The sequence below is a fragment of the Heteronotia binoei genome, chromosome 18, assembly GCF_032191835.1.
Source record: "Heteronotia binoei isolate CCM8104 ecotype False Entrance Well chromosome 18, APGP_CSIRO_Hbin_v1, whole genome shotgun sequence".
Classification (NCBI taxonomy): Eukaryota; Metazoa; Chordata; class Lepidosauria; order Squamata; family Gekkonidae; genus Heteronotia; species Heteronotia binoei.
The window spans coordinates 36,282,770-36,299,381 of record NC_083240.1 but is presented as its reverse complement, the minus strand read 5'-3'; the positions used below and the strand labels follow the sequence as shown (position 1 = coordinate 36,299,381).

At 47.6% G+C, this 16,612-nt stretch overlaps 1 protein-coding gene across 4 annotated transcripts in view; it reads left to right on the top strand.

Moving 5' to 3' along the window:
- Positions 1 to 16,612, top strand: part of SSH2 (slingshot protein phosphatase 2) — a 182,669-nt gene that overhangs the window by 111,330 nt on the left and 54,727 nt on the right. For all 4 annotated transcript variants that reach the window (XM_060259128.1, XM_060259127.1, XM_060259125.1 and 1 more), the window contains 2 exons: positions 14,069 to 14,172; positions 15,569 to 15,633. In XM_060259128.1, coding sequence (XP_060115111.1) covers positions 14,069 to 14,172; positions 15,569 to 15,633 — 169 coding nt within the window. The remainder of the gene's footprint in view (positions 1 to 14,068; positions 14,173 to 15,568; positions 15,634 to 16,612) is intronic.

Sequence of the window (16,612 nt, the reverse complement as noted above, 5' to 3'; positions counted from 1 at the left end):
TCCTTTATCTTCCTCCCCCCACAACAGACACCCTGTGAGGTGGGTGGGGCTGAGAGTTCTCACAGAAGCTGGCCTTTCAAGGACAACTCCTGCAAGAGCTATGGCTGACCCAAGGCCATACAAGAGTCCGTACACTTAACCATTACACCAAACTAGCTCTCATAAATAAGACCAGACACACTGGAAAAGGCAGTGATACTAGGAGAACTTGAAGGCGGCAGGGAAAGAGGAAGACCGCAGTGAGATGGATTGACTCAACAGGAAGCTGCAGCATTCAGTTCGCAAGACCTGAGCAAAAGCTGTTAACAATAGGACATTTTGGAGGTCATTAATTGACAGGGTTGCCATAAATCGGAAGCAGTTTGAAGGCATGTAATGCACACACGCAAGAACAATACTAATACTGAGGCAGGGAGAAAGACCCTGGGGTAACAGCCTCCAGCTTATTTGCCTATTAAATGCGTGGATGAGAGGTTGAAGTGAGTCGGAAGAGAGAAGAATCCAGAGTGGCTTGCCCTCTTTGGGGCTTCCCCCAAAATTAAAAGGACATTGGTTTGTGTCTCCAGTTGCCTCTTCTTGTGCTGGGAGTCGGCTGCTACTGGCACGTTGCGTTCTTCTTCAGCTGGAGTGCCCTCCATAGCAACTCCCGAGTAGTGACCGAGCAGGTCGCCTGGTTACGGCAGACATCACTGTGGCGCTCAGGAGGCCGTGAGGCTTCTGAATGTAAATCTCTGGGGGAACAGGGCTTGCGCCTGCCTTCTAACCAGTGCGCTCTGGCCTTGTGGGTAGTCCTGTGGGTTTGGTCTGCCCCACAAAGTAGTGCAGATGAATAAGCTTACAGAGCTTACTAACCTAAATACCTGGTTGCAAATGCCGATATTAGTTAACGATGACCAGAAAGGAGGGAAGCAAAATTGCTTCTCCAGCTACAAAGTGTTTTCACTATGTCTACTGAATGAATATAGACTAGAGCTTCCATAGGCAACAGATATTCACGACTGTAATGGCTGTAGGTGGAGCCTAAAAGTTGAAGAAGTTGAAACCAGTCCTGAGCTTTTGATTTGGCTGCAGCATCCTACCTTGGAGAGCAGTGTCCTACCTTGGAGAGCTGGTTTGGTGTAGTAGTTAAGTATGTGGACTCTTATCTGGGAGAACCGGGTTTGATTCCCCACTCCTCTCCATGCAGCTGCTGGATTGGCCTTGGATCAGCCATAGCTATCGCAGGAGTTGTCCTTGAAAGGGCAGCTGCTGGAAGAGCTCTCTCAGCCCCACCCATCTCACAGGGTGTCTGTTGTGGGGGGAGAACAGATAGGAGATTGTAAGCCGCTCTGAGTCTCTGATTCATAGAGACGGGCAGGGTATAAATCTGCAGTCTCCTTCTTTGTTATTCTTCAGATTTGTGATCCACACCAGGATTATTTTGGAATATTTCTTGGACTGTGCACTGATATTGTTTATGGACTTTATTTGTTTAATATTATGGACAGTGCCTATTTGTCCGCTACATTTATTTTCTTTATTATAATATACCAGAGATCAGATACAGGAGTTGTCACAATTGTCGCTTACTGACATAGTATTATTGTGCTACACAGTTTTCCATTGTTTACAGAAAGGAGGGAAGCCAAATGTCACCTAAGCTGCATAAGGTGTTCTGATTGGTCGCTCGAAGGGGGTTCCTGTGCACCCCCGGGGACCGGGCAGGCGATTGCTGGCCAATCAGCTGTCCTGCTGGTGGCATTTCCAGAGCTCAGCAATTGTGTCAGACTGATCCAGTAGTAATGATTAGGCTTCCCCAAAGTGACTTTGTGCTCAGGTCCACAAAGAGAGGTGTGCCTTGGGAAACCGCAGAAGCCGAAGGGATTTTCAAAGGCTAGGGGGTGGGGCTTCAGGGCATGCTGCTGTTTGCCCCTCTGTGCTGTTGGCAGGGTGAAAAACAAACTACTTGTTTGTGCACCTGAAGAAGAAAAGAGATTGGATTTATACCCTGCCCTTCGCTACCCAAAGGAGTCTCAGAGTGGTTTATAATCTCCTTTCCCTTCCCCCTCATAGACACTCTGTGAGGTAAGTGGGGCTGAGAGAGCTCTGACAGAAACTGCTTTTGAGGGGAACAGCTTTGAGAGAACTTGCGGCTGACCCAAGGCCACACCAGCAGCTGCATGTGAAGGAGTGGGGAATCAAACCCGGTTCTCCCAGATAAGAGTCCTCACAGTTAACATTGGCATGGTGGCTAAAGGCAGCCTCCATATCCCAAGGCAGGTGAATGCCAGCGCCGGAAGGCAGAATCTGCATCCTCTTTGTTAGCCCTTTGTGGCAACTGGTTGGTCGCTGTGTGAAATGAGATGCTGGCCGAGATGATCCAGCAGGGCCCTGCTGCTGCTGCTGCTGCTATTATGTTCTCCCTGCCTTGTAATTGCCAGATTGTTTTTATCTCGTGGCTCCCAGGACATTCAGTCCCCAAAAAACCTTGTTTCTTTTCTTCCTTGAGTTCTCTGAACCTCTGGCAGGCTTACTCATGTTTCTCAGCTGTGCGATTACACTTCTGACACAAAGCGCAAGGAGGGTGGAGGCTTACAAAGCTCCAGGTGCTGTCGGAACAATGAGCCTTCATCCACCTCCTGGGGCTCCACAGGCCTGGCTTAACCTGCCTCTACCTGGGCCATGGCTTGTCCCCTTGCAGCCTGGCTTTACGAGTCCTTGCCCATGTGGGACAGAGTGACAGCTGCCCGTTTGGTATAGCGGTTAAGTGCGCGGACTCATATCTGGGAGAACCGGGTTTGATTCCCCACTCCTCCACTTGCAGCTGCTGGAATGGCCTTGGGTCAGCCATAGCTCTCGTAGGAGTTGTCCTTGAAAGTGCAGCTGCTGTAAGAACTCTCTCAGCCCCGCCTATCTCACAGGGAGGGGGTCTGTTGTGGGGTGGGATGGGGGGGAGGTAAAAGGAGATGGTCACCACTCTGAGATTCAGAGTATAGGGTGGAGTATGAATCCAATATCATCATCTTCTCTCTTTTGAACGTAGTGGCTGCTTTATGCTGATGTTGGATTTCCCCCTCTGTCTAATCAGAGAGAGTGGCTGCTGCTCCTTGTCTGACGCAGTTCTCCTAAATGCAGCTAGTCCTCGTGGTCTTGATAACACTGAGAGGGTTGAGGCAGCTGGTCCTCCTGCCTCCGTCACATCCATACTCCCGAGCGCCTTGGTTTGATTTGCTGAGCCTTGCTTGGCGAAGGCATTTTTTCCCAACTGCTGTTGAACATGTTTCTGTGTAGCTGGGATGCGGTCTGATGCCTGCTCGTTTTATTCATTTGGGAAGCACTCTGCTGGAAGTGAAATTACCTTTCCCTTTGCATGCCGTCTTGCAAATTAAGCGCATAGAAGTTGGTAGCCGACCGAAACTAGCCTGGCTGCATGCAGGCTATTTTTCCATAACTTGTGGGGTTTTGGTTTAGGGTCTAAAGAGCAATTTGTCATGGCATGACCCCCCCCCCCCCAAAAAAAGAAAACCCTTCAAAAGTTCACTCCAGGTAGAACATTCGTAAGAGAGTTTTCGCCCCTCTGTAGCGTTGTCAGGTCTGACTCAGGAAATACGTGGGGGGGCTTTGGGGATGGAGCCAGGAGCAAGGTTGTGACAAGCAGGCTTGAACTCCATAGGGAGTTCTGGCCGCCACATTTAAAGGGACTGTGCTTCACTGAAAATAATGGAGGGTGTGGGCATCTCCTTTTTGGGCTCATGGAACTGGATCCCTCGGTCCAACCTTTTTGAAACTTAGGGGTTGCTTTGAGGAGAGGCACCAGATGCTATGTTGAAAATCTGGTGCCTCTACCTAAAAAAAAATAGCCAGAGCCCCAGATACCCATGGATCAATTCTGCATTCCTCCCTATGGGGACCAGTCTCTGTAGGTTATAATGGAGAGTCCAGTAGACATTTGAGCTCCTCCTTTCCTGAAGTGCAGGGAGGGCCTCCAAATCCAGAGACCTCTTCCCCAACTGGGGATTGGCAACCCTATCCCCTGTCGTCTCTCTTGTTTTAGCTTCTCAGTGTACTACAAATGACTAATAAAGGTAGGAGTAACCAGGTTAATATAAATTGGGGGTACGGCAGTAGTTTTTCTGAACTTGTCTGCAAGAACGACACAACTTTTTAGCGTTCATTCCCTGTCTTTAGAGTCGTTTGCAATGAGAACAAATAAATATAAGGCTACTTTTGGCCCAGAGGGTTCATGCACAGGCAGCTTCTCCTGATGCATCTCTGCATGATTCGCTGCTCTAGTTTTGCCTCCTAACAAAGTAGCCTTTACCGAATGTGGATAATTCTGCCCTGCCTCTAGAGTCAACTGGGCATTAAAATGGTCTCCCGGGCAATGCAGCATAATGAATCTTCCTCATCTCTGCATGGTTCTACCATTCAACTCAACGCATCCTTGGAAAAGTGCTTTACAGAGAAACTGTAAGTTTGTGTATAAGGCAGAAGGCCCTCAAAGTAAACCTTTCATTGGTTACACGAGCAAAGCATACATTTGTTCAGGAAAAAGAAATCTCACTTCATCTCTCGGACATTTGGGGAAGAGTCTTTTCGGCTGAATCAGGGGTGGCCAAACTGTGGCTCGGGAGCCACATGTGGCTTTTTAACACATATTGTATGGCTCTCAGAGCCCCCGCCGCCCTGTTGGCCAGCTTGGAGAAGGCATTTCTCTCTTTAAAATCATTTCTCCAAACCAAGCCAATTAGCCGCTTGGGGGAATTAACGTAAAATTAAAGCTGCTTTCTTTCCACTTCTCCTTCCCCCCAATATATTGCCTTCTTTCCTTCCTTCCTGTTCTGTGGCTTTCTAACATCTGACGTTCATGCCTTGCAGCTCTTAAACATCTGACATTTATTCTATGTGGCTTTTCCATTAAGCGAGTTTGGCCACCCCTGGGCTAAATACTGGCTGGTGCTCTGCAGAATAACAGTTGCCTTTCCCGCTTTCCTGTTTCTCTGCCTCCAAGCGCCCCTGTTGTCTTCCACTTCCATGCTCTTTCCAAGGGTGGGGAGATAGGTGGTGCTGACTTACAGGTTTGTTGCCTGGAGAGGATTCCATAGCTCACTGTTGGGCAGGCAGTAGGTGCCACGTTCAGTCTCTTGAAGCTGAGGAGGCAGAGCTCCCACCCCACCTGGCTGTTGGGAGATCTGCTAGCAGTTACAGAAAGCTGTCCTGGGCTAGGCGTAATGCCTGCCCCACAGTGCCTACACCAAACGCTTGTGCACCACGAGACTGAGAGCATGGAGACCCAACGAGAATTTTGCAGGCTGTACGATTTTGAGAGACAAAGCTCTCTTCGCCAGATTAGATGCGTCTGACGAAGGGAGCTTCGATTCTTGAAAGTTTATACCCGGAAAATCTCTGTTGGCTTTCAAGAGTCTAATCTTTCACGAGGCTGAGCTCCAAATAGGAAGGAGTCTCTTTGTCCCAGCCAGAAGGTAGGAGTGGTGTCCTGAAGAATGTTTGTAAAGGATGCAAAGGGCACAATGCATATTGTGTGATTGGTCTGATTAGAGCAGAAGGGGGGAAGTGCTTGGGGGCAGAAAGTTAGCATCCGTAGCAAGATAAGAATCCTGTGTCCCTATTCAGCCGTGGGGGGTCCATTGTGAATGAACTCAAGTTCAGCAATCTCTCAGGGGTGTAATTTCCCCCTGAAGTTCCTTTGTCTGAGGACTGCCTTCGGCCAGTAGCGGAACTGTGTTGTCCAAGTGGATTATTGCTTAGGTCAGCAATGGTTATTATGTTGTCCGAGTGGATATGGAGACAGATTTTCAGGCTATGAGTTTTTGAGAGTTACCTGATAGAGCGCTTGGCCTCTGGAACGCTCATACCTTAAATTTCTTGTTGAACTTTTAAGGTAGCTGCTGGGGTGCAATTTGGCTATCCTATGGGCGTGAACTGAGGCTGCCTGGGACCTAGCTTCAAGTGGACTGCCGTGACTATGTTGGCCCCTGAATAGCCCTGAGCATGGCTTTTTTTGTAGAAAAAGCCCAGCAGAGACTCATTTGCATACTAGGCCACACCCCCTGATGCCAAGCCAGCCGGAACTGCGTTCTTGCTAAAAAAAAAAAAAAAAAAAGCCCTGAGCAAAGGAAGCCCTTGTTTGGCCTGACTGCCTTTCTTTCAAGCTTCTGCCACTGTGCGGATGTTTGCATCGAAACGAGCTTCCCACGCTCGACGGACATGCGTTGCAGAAATGCTGGGAAGCCTGAGCTACACTTCCTTTCTCTGAAGGCTCCACTTCCCTGTTCTGTCGCTTCTGCGGAACTCACAGTGACGCATCCCCTGTTCTGTTTGTTTCGTTGAGGTGTCTCTTTTGGGATTCGCAGCTTGTCCTCTCTCCAGGCTCTGGCCTTTGGAGGGGAGGCGTCTGAGTTGAATTATGTGGCTTGAATAAGGCCGTGTCTATCAAACCAATTTTTCTGACCCCCCCCCCCCCAATCTCTCTACTATTGCACTATTTGTGTGCTTTATGTCCTTTGAAGGGGGTAAGGAGGAAAGGGGTCTGATCGCAGACCCCTGGAAGTCTGAGGCCTGGTTCACCCAAGCAGGAACAGGAAGTGATCAAAGGGGCCGCAGTGCTTCCTGCTTGAAGGGTCATGTTTTTAGAATGCTCCCCTCTGGTAAAAGCTCCCTGCAAGAAGAGGCATTAAGGCCTGGAATGAAAGAAGAAATTTTTGCAGAGGAAAAATTTAAAATGTGGGGGAGGGCTGGGGGGGGGGAGAAACCCTGTTTTTTTGGAATTAATAAAGTTCATTTTAAGACAGTTTTACTCCCTTAAAATGTGTCATAAATATTAAGATTTTTGTGTAAGGCAACGTACTTCATTAGATAATGATGATTCCTGTGTACACTGTTGATATATGCGATGTATTTTAAATGTGACCTAATTTTTTCCACATGCAATAACATGGATAATAATTGTTTCATTAAAGAACAGTTCCGTGTTTTGTTTTATTGCTCAACTGAGTATTCAGAGATGCCACTAGCCATGTGATGAACAGAGGAGATGGTTTCTCTCTCAGTAACAAACTTTCTTTTCTTTACTGTAAAGACTTGTGTGCTCTTCTAACCTTCTGTTTTTGCCCTGTGTCTCAGGTGGCAAAAGCTAAAACGCGTGCATGAAAGCAGCACGGTGCAGCCATTTGTGTTTATCTTTCGTACAGTGTGCATTTGTAGTAAGGCATTAAACTTTCAGTTTTAGTTTCACAGATGTGCCCAAAAGTACATTTTTATAGGCTAATGCTGCATTTTATTTTAAAGCTATAAAACAAGCTTAGGCTTTCTAAGAACATCAGTGTTCCATAGATCTCAGTCTTTGCAGTGTCGCGTGGGCTATAGAAACATTCTTTAAACATAAAGGTTCAGGAGGACACAGAGCTTTGTATTTAGTACTGTGTTCTGTTTTTGTGGCTGCACAGCATATGAGCATACCGCTTTTGAAATTCCTAATTCCTAACGAATTGAAAATTAGTGGCAAAGTTAGTCCAGGACTTCTCTTTGGAGAGGACAGTTATGGGGAAAAGAAGAAGACGACTGCAGATTTATACCCCACCCTTCTCTCTGAATCGGAGACTCAGAGTGACTTACAAGGTAAAGGAGATTGTGAGCCGCTCTGAGACTCTTCGGAGCGGAGGGCGGGATATAAATCCAATATCTTTTTCTCCTATATCTTCTCCCCCCACAACAGACACCTGTGAGGTGGGTGGGGTTGAGAGGGCTCTCACAGCAGCTGCCCTTTCAAAGACAACTCCTGTAATAGCTATGGCTAACCCAAGGCCATTCCAGCAGCTGCAAGTGGAGGAGTGGGGAGTCAAACCCTGTTCTCCCAGATAAGAGTCCACACACTTCACCACTACACCAAACTGGCTCTCATATATAAGAGTGGAAAGCTCAGGTTTCCATACCTGGAGCAAAGGTGTGTTCTGCACCCTGGCTACTTTTGCAGCCTCCCCATAATCCAGCCAGAGTCAGACCTTTGTCCTTGTGTTTACTGCCTCAGGTTTCTGTTTTTGCGTTCATACAATTGCTGCTTTTCTTGCTTGTTCTGTTCTGCTTTCCTTGACCTTCCCGGATTTTTTTCCGCCCTGTGCATGAATGATCTGTTTTTCTACATTCTTAGAGAATGCGCGGCAACAAAAACAGCACTTAGAACTGGCGTGCCTCATGCCGTCAGAGCCCACTGACTTTGTGAATGCGTTCTGATAAAAAGTTTCCAGTTCTGAGTTGGCAGGGAACTTGGCAAGCTCCACAGCTTCCAGAGCTGGTGTTGGTCGGTTGGTATGCATGCAATAAGCAAAGATCTCTGTCCCAAGGAGCATACAGGGTGTATGTGGACAGTGAGGAGATGGTGGAGGAACGAGCAGGAACAGTTGTGACTAAATGCACTTACACGGCCTTGGGTTTTGCGGTAGTGGCAGACAAGAACAGAGAAAGGGGTAAAAGGGCTTGGCAGGAGAAGTGGGTTCCCCAAAAAAGGGGTTTGCCAACCTGCAGTTGGGGCCAATTTTGTAATTCATTTCCCAACTACAAAGAACAGTTCCCTTGGAGAAAATGGCTGCTTTGGAGGGGGACACGGACATTGTACCCTGATGAGGTCCCTCTCTTCCCCAAATCCCACGCTCTCTAGGCACCATCTCCCAGATCTTCTGGTATTCCTCAATCCAGAGCTTGCAGCCCCCCCTCCATCTTTTTTGTTCCAGCTGCCCCCAGTGGTTGTGCTTGCAATGGATATTAGGCACCGTCTGATGCAGTGAAGAAGTTTTACGTTTTAAGCTATAACAACGTGGATTTTAAAACTGCAATATTTCAAATTTATTGTATCTTGATTGTTGTAAGCCGCCCTGAACCCTGCTTGACAGGGAATGGAGTGGCATATAAGTCTAATATGTAGAGCTTTTTTTGAGCAGGAATGCACAGGAACACAGTTCCTACTGACTTGGTGTCAGGGGTATGGACTAGTATGCAAATAAGTTCCTGCTGGGCTTTTTTTTTTTTGCTAAACAATGGTGATGTCAAGGGGTGTGGCCGAATGTGCAAATGAGTTCCTGCTGGGCTTTTTCTACAAAAACTGCCCTGTGCGAAACAATGGTGACGTTGGGGGTGTGGCCTAATATGCAAATATGTTCCTGCTGGGCTTTTTCTACAAAAAAAGAGCCCCGTGTGAAACAATGGTGATGTCAGGGGTATGTGGCCTAATATGCAAACGAGTTCCTGCTGAGCTTTTTCTACAAAAAAGCCCTGTGCAAAACAATGGCGATATCAGGGGGTGTGGCCTAATATGCAAACGAGTTCCTGCTGGGCTTTTTCCTACCAAAAAAGCCCTGCTAATAAGTTTAAGAACCCTAAAATGGATGGTGTGAGAAGGTAAAATGGACTCTTAACACTTTAGACTACAAATGAGAGAGTCCACCGTGGACTGTTGCTTTGCAATGAAGCCCTGCAGAAAGAAAGCTAGCACATCAGGGAGAAAGACTCTCTCCTTGCCCTCTTGAGTGGTTTCCTTGTTTGCAGCTCTTTAAAAATAAAAGAGAGCCCTCTGACACGTGATCCTCCCACCTGCAGACTGATGTGGTACATACCAACTTCTTCCTCTGCAAAATGAGAGCCAAGCCTGAGGAGGAAACGCTGAATAGGTGGCAACAAGAGCTTAGCAGGCAGAGTCTTTTTCAAGAGTGGAATGATTGAAGGAGGAAGGATGGTGTTGGCGTCACCTGTACCTGGCACAAAATTTGTCTTAGATCCTCGGTCATTTTGCATGTTGGCATTTTGTGGACCAGTGGGGGCGGAATTCCAGGGGGCATGGGAATGGTTCTAGTTAAGCATCTTGTGAGAGTGTCCTCCTGAACATTTGGGGGGGAGGGACAGAGGGGGTCTTTGTCGGGGAGCCCATGGCGACTGTGGGCAGCCCTGGCTGAGCTCCCAGGGACTAAAAGCTGGATGCGGAGCCAGGAGTCTGCTCAGATGGCCTGAAGCCCCTAAAGAAAAAGATTGGTTTAAATCTGTCTTTAGATCAAGCTTCCCACTTCTAATTCAGACCTTTGGGGAGGCAACTTTCATAGTTACTCCGTCAAGTGAAGCCTATCGGTTTACAATTAAATAAAGCCTTTCAAAGAGAGGGCACGGATTTCTGCTTGGCTTTCTCAGCACATATTTAGCAGGATGCTCAGCATGATCCAGATAACTTGAAGACCTAGCCTCTGTCCGAAGCAGGACCCAGAGTTGCCAACTTGATAGGGTTGCCAACCACCAGGTAGAGCCCTGGACATCTGCAGGAATTACAGATCTCCAAATGATATAGACCAGTGCTTTTTTCTTTAAGAAAAAGCCCAGCAGGGGCTCATTTAATAATAATAATAATAATAATAATAATAAATTTTATTTATATCCCGCCCTCCCCGCCTAGGCAGGCTCAGGGCGGCTAACAACAGTTCAATAAAATTATACAATATACAATATAAGGTGATTTAAAACAACATTTAAATTATACATTAATTTAAAACAACGATCTAAAAACCAGTTCCAACTGTCTGGGTCGGTCCATAGTTTAAACGGCGGTGATCTTCCTGATGTTATTCTGTACACTTATATTATGGCAGGGGTCACTAGATAAATCGTTGGTGGATTAAATAGTCATCCTATCAACGCCTACAAAAGCCTGCTTGAAAAGAATGGTCTTACAGGCCCTGCATTTTCATATTAGGCCACACCACCTGGCCTAGGAGCATGCAGCTGCTGCATGGCAGGTCAGGGCAGCCAGAGCCCTGGCCAGCCCAGGCGGAGTGCCGCTCCTGTGCGCTCCAGCAGGAAAAAAGCCCTGATATAGATAATTTCCCCTGGAGAAATTGGCTACTTTGTAGGTTGGGACTGTAGGGCAGGGATATCATTTGTTATGAGGGCCAGATCTTGACCTTTTCGGGCCATGCGTGTCATAAAATGTAATGCCAGGTCGAGGAGATATAAACTTTATAAAGGACACAGACAAACACACACACACAGCCTAATCGCCCTCACTGGCTTGTTGAGCCTCACTCAACAGAAGGAAGAAAGGCTTGGCTCAGTAGCTCTGCTGTGAGATTGAGAGAGCCTGGCAAAGCTAGCTCTCCTTCCCCCATTTCCACCGCAAGGTAGGAGCTTTGTTCTGTACCTTCTGTGTGATTGAGCAAGCCTGGCAAAGTAAGTGATGCAGAAGGAAGCAGATAACAGTGAGTTGCTCATGGGCCTGATAGGAGCCTTTCAGAGGTCTAATTCACCCTCTGGGCCACATGTTTGACACCCCTGCTCTACGGCATTAGCTCCTGCTGAGACCCCTCCCCTCCCCAAACCCCACGCCTTCATGGTCCCACCCTTAGTTCTCCTGAAATTTCCCAGCACAGAGATGGCAACCCTACCATGCAGTAAACTGCTTTAAGGCAGGGGAAACAGGGTTGAAATATCAATATTTGGGGAGGGATTGTGGCTCAGTGGTAGAGCATCTGCTTGGTAAGCAGAAGGTCCCAGGTTCAATCCCTGGCATCTTCACTAAAAAACGGTCCAGGCAAATAGGTGTGAAAAACCTCAGCTTGAGACCCTGGAGAGCCGCTGCCAGTCTGAGTGGACAATACTAACTTTGATGGACCGAGGGTCTGATTCAGTGTAAGGCAGCTTCATATGTTCATATATTTCTAATTACTTGAGCTCAGATTTTCCTCCCGCATGTCTGTATTTTAAAAATTCCATATGATTTGTCTGATGGAGTGACATCAATTTCACTTTGTGGGATTATAAATATACCTTTTGAACACTTGTTATTTTTAAAGAAATAATTGAAATTTGAAGAAGGAAAAAATCCAGCTTTGGCTGAGTTATGACAGTATGGGTTTTGTAGTTGGAAAAATACCGTCAAGGTAAAGCCATACCAGTTTACAAAATTTGTGCAATGTGATAATAGTGGTCAGTACTCAAACTTGAGGACATCTAACAGAGTTGATTGGCAATAAGGGCAGGTTAAATGACGTAAAAGTTTGCCAAGAACGTCAGAATGTGCTTGAGTTAGTAACAACTGGTTGCTTGCCCAGGTCTTTTTCCTAAGTGACTTATAATTGGTGGAACTCCCTGCCACAAGACAGACAGACAGACAGACAGACAGACAGATAGATAGATAGATAGATTTATTTAATCAATCAGTCAATCATAGGTAAAATCCCTGTGCATGATGTGGCAATGCTCACTAGTTTAGATGGCTTTTGAAAGGATTACAAAAAATGCATAGGAACATGATGATGTAACATTTTTTTATATATAATTTGCTGAGTTTTCTTCTGTCTTTTCTCCGTAATTCCTAGATTCTTTTTACTTGCTTTCTGGGAAATCTTTGTTCTTTCTCCCCTCTGAGAAGGGTTTGATTGGACCTACTTGTTTATTCTATAATTCTATAATTTATATCCCGCCCTTCCCACAAAGTGGCTCAGGGCGGCTCACAACAACGACAAAACAATAAAACAAGGTACAAAGTTAATACATTTAAAAGTCAAAACATTTAAAAAACCTAAAAACCTTAAAATCTTAACATTAAAACTATCCAGTATATTTCACTAAAATCTGATAAGCTACATTTATCTAGTCGGCATAAGCTAACCGGATTACATTGTTAAATGTATATTGTATTTTGCAACAACTGGATGCTTGAATTCAGCTTCCTAAATAACACTTGTGGAGAAAGGTGGCTAAATAAACATTTAAGCAGAAGGAAAGGCAAAAAATGATGGTAGGTCTCCTGGGTAAATTAGTGCTGGCAGGCTGAGTTTCCCTGTGTTAAAGCTCGAAGCACGGGGCGACTTTTGGCAGCATCAAGAGCCTCTGGCTCACTTCTCCATGCGGTTTCGGGTTGACTCCTTTTTTAAAACAGAAAATACTTGTTTTTTTTTTACAACAGAGCATAAGGCTCAGATTTTGCAGACGAGAGAGACACTTAACCGCAGGACAGATGTGGTGAATTTCACAACAGACTGCAGATGTCTTGTTTTCTGTGTACGGTTGTATTTTTTTTTAAAGTTTGTTTGTAAACCCAGCCAACCTCAAAGGGTGTGTCTTCTCCCCCCCCCTTCGTTTTTTAAGAATTGTTTTTCAAAAGCCAAGGGCCTCTTGCAGACCTTCATGTCACACTTTTGGAAGCAGAGCCCGTGCAATTCTCAGATCCGTGGGCGGATGCGGCGCCCTGCTCTCAGGCAGTTCTCGGGGAACAATGGCAGAGACGCACACGCGCACGCTCACACACATGGGACAGCAAACAGGCATGATTTTAAACAATACTGTCAGTCATTTCCTCTGGATTGTTGGCAACAGGGTTTCTGGAAACTGTAAAAAGCATTTTGCAAAACCGTGTGGAAAAGATACCGAAAAGAATGACCTGCTCGGCCAAGGGATTGGGGCTACTTCTCTTTGAAGAAAAAGTCCAGGCTTCTAAGCTAAAGAGGCTATGGGGGGGGGGGGGTTGCTTGGTGGCTCCCAGTAAAATGCAGAAGGGGATGAAGGGGGCACATAGGGCTCAGTTCAGGCCCCACAATCTTGATCTGGTCCAGGCACATACTCTTCCCCGTCTCTTCTTGAACATAAATCCCCCTCCCCCAAGAGTCTGCTGTGGGTTGTCTAGGATTACCGCTGCGTCAGGACTGAGCCAGTGGATGTCCCCAAAAGGTAGTCTGCACGCCCACTCCAAGCCACGCTTTCCCATTCTCCGGACCTCTTTGGGCTCCTAGTTTTTAGAGCTCCAGTGCCCTCCCCTATGCATGTCTGCTTGGTAGTAGCTTCAGGACAGGCTGTAGCAAGGCGGTATGATTTCACGCAGGTACCCGGACAAAGTGCATTATTATGGCCAAGGAAAGCAAATGTCATATTCAGTGCAGTTCTAGTTTTCCTCTCCTGGGGCAGAATGAAAAAAGGCCGGCAGGACAGAACTCTCCCTGCTCCTCCCCCCCCCCCTCCTGGTTTCACAGGCAAAAACCTCTGTTTCCTTTTTGGTTCATTGTGTCTTTCTCTCCCCCCCCCCCCACTTCCTCTCTTGCAGCATCAGTGAAAGCTTTCTCACGGTGAAAGGCGCAGCCCTCTTCCTGCCACGTGGAAATGGTTCCTCAACTCCCCGGATCAGCCACCGGCGCAACAAGCATGCAGGTAACTCCCCTTCCCTTCCAGTTAAGAACTGGGCCGTGCTGCTCTGCAGAGTAGGGTTCATACGTTGCCCATTCTGACGAGTCTCTTTCCCTTCTCCTGTACCTAAGGAAGGCCTAGAAAAATGACCTTTCTTTGCTTCACAGTTTCTCCATTGACCATTGACCTTCCACAGGGGCAGAGGGTGGGCGCCCCCTCCTCGCTCGTGCTGTCCCCAAGCCTCAGACTCACTTCCCATCCGCAACGCCCTTCGATTTAGGTGAGTGCTGCGGAGGCAAAGTGCAGAGTGTTTTTTCTTGGCTTTAAGGGGTCGGGGGGAGCTCTCCTAACCCCTTAAAGCCAAGAAAAAAATGGGGCTTCCCATCTGCAGCACCTGCTGAACTCGGCAAGCGCCGCAGAGGGGACGTGCTGAGTGCCTGGTGTGATGATGCCCCGCGCACACAAAAAATCGACCGGGGGAGGCCTGCGTTGGGGTTCTGCCTCGGACGGCAGAACCCCACACGCCGGGCCTGCCTTTGTTTGCAAATATTGCCCTGGGCCGAGCCAATGCAGAACCTGCTGGGGGCCTTGCAGTCCCCCCGGTAAACTGTAGTCTGGCTGGCTGGACCAGTCCAATGAAGACTGGTTGGAAGCAACGTTCTCTCTAAGCTGTGGACTTTTGTGAGTAAAAAAATACTACTTTGTGGGCTGTTGGCATTAAAGTCGTGCGCTGCTGCACAAATTAGATTGCTCTAGAGCCATCCTTCCTGAGCCAAGACAAAACAAGAAACGTCGACTGAGGGGTGACATGATAGAGGTTTACAAGATTGTGCATGGGATGGAGAAGGTAGAGAAAGAAGTACTTTTCTCCCTTTCTCACAATACAAAAACTCGTGGGCATTCAATGAAATTGCTGAGCAGTCAGGTTAGAACGGATAAAAGGAGGTACTTCTTCACCCAAAGGGTGATTAACATGTGGAATTCACTGCCACGGGAGGTGGCGGCGGCTACAAGCATAGCCAGCTTCAAGAGGGGGTTAGATAAAAATATGGAGCAGAGGTCCATCAGTGGCTATTAGCCACAGTGTGTATATATATATATGTGTGTGTGTGTGTGTGTATATAAATTTTTGGCCACTGTGTGACACAGAGTGTTGGACTGGATGGGCCATTGGCCTGATCCAACATGGCTTCTCTTACGTTCTTAAATGTATGAGCTGGAGGCTTAAAAAACTGTGAGCTAGCTCCCACTAACTCAGAGGGAACGCTGATTGGAAGCCCTGTTTCTGGCCTGCCTTGCATGAATATACTGCTGTCTCTGGAAGGTAAAAACAGGGCAAGAGTAAATGCAAGCCCCAGGGGAGGGGAATAGGGGCCGAGGCCATCTGCTCTGCTTCCTGACGCATCCTTCTCTGCTCCAGGGGACCTTCAGCAGCACCTCCAAGCCATGTTCATGCTTCTCCGACCAGAAGATAATATCCGGCTGGTAGGTCACACCTCTGTCTCTTTGTTTACAGCTGAATCCTTGAGTTTTTCCGGTTGGGTGATTTGGGGGGCTGCTCCCGGGCCCCACTCCCCTCCCTCTCAAATCTTAAAACTAGGCAGGCCTCAGATTCAGCAAGAGCTCACAGGAGCACAGCTCCTGAACCCTTTTGGGGGTTCCCCCTCCTCTTCCTCACCTACCTACCCTGTCCATTGAATAGTATAACAATTGGTGACTGCATAACAATCCCTGGATTAGGAGAGCCCCACTAGGGGCTTTGCCTCACCCCCAGCAGCCCTCATTAACCCTTGGAGAAGCCCGTGCCACCCTTTATCCACTTCTTATATGATTTTGGGCAGTGGGTGGCTTGCTGGCCTTCTGACTGGGGGTGGGTGGGTGGCCAAGGAGAGCCCCAGGTGAGCGAGGCCTGCCAGAGCTGACTGGATCTCTAGCCAGCCCAAGCAGGCCTCGCTTGCCCGGTGCTCTCCTTTCTTCCATCGGGTTCCTTTTAGCTGGGGGGGGGCATATGCTAATGAGTTGCTCCAATGAGCTCCACTGCCTTTTTTTCTACAAAACGACCCCTGAAGCTAGGTAATACAAGGCTCGAGCTGTCCAACCCCGCTAAGCTCTCCCAGCATCAAACGGTAAGGGGGTGCTTTTAATCAAGGCCGCTGGCAGCTCAGGAGATCATTGTTCTGCCGTATCACTGGCGACATTGTATGTTTCTGTGGGCTGTTATTTTGGTTGATTTGATAAATTAGCCTTCCCCGAGGCAGAAAGAAGGGTGCCATGGGGGGGGGGGCAGGACAATGGGGCCTCTTTGTGCAGCACTAAACGTAGGGAGCTGAGATCACGCAGGGGCCACCCGTTTGATCGTCCGTTTGAACGCATGTGGGCCAGGAACACAGAACTTATTAAGTTCTCAGAATATTAGCTCGCAAAGCCAGTGGCCTTTCTTCCTGGGTCTCCTTGTCCAAAGGAG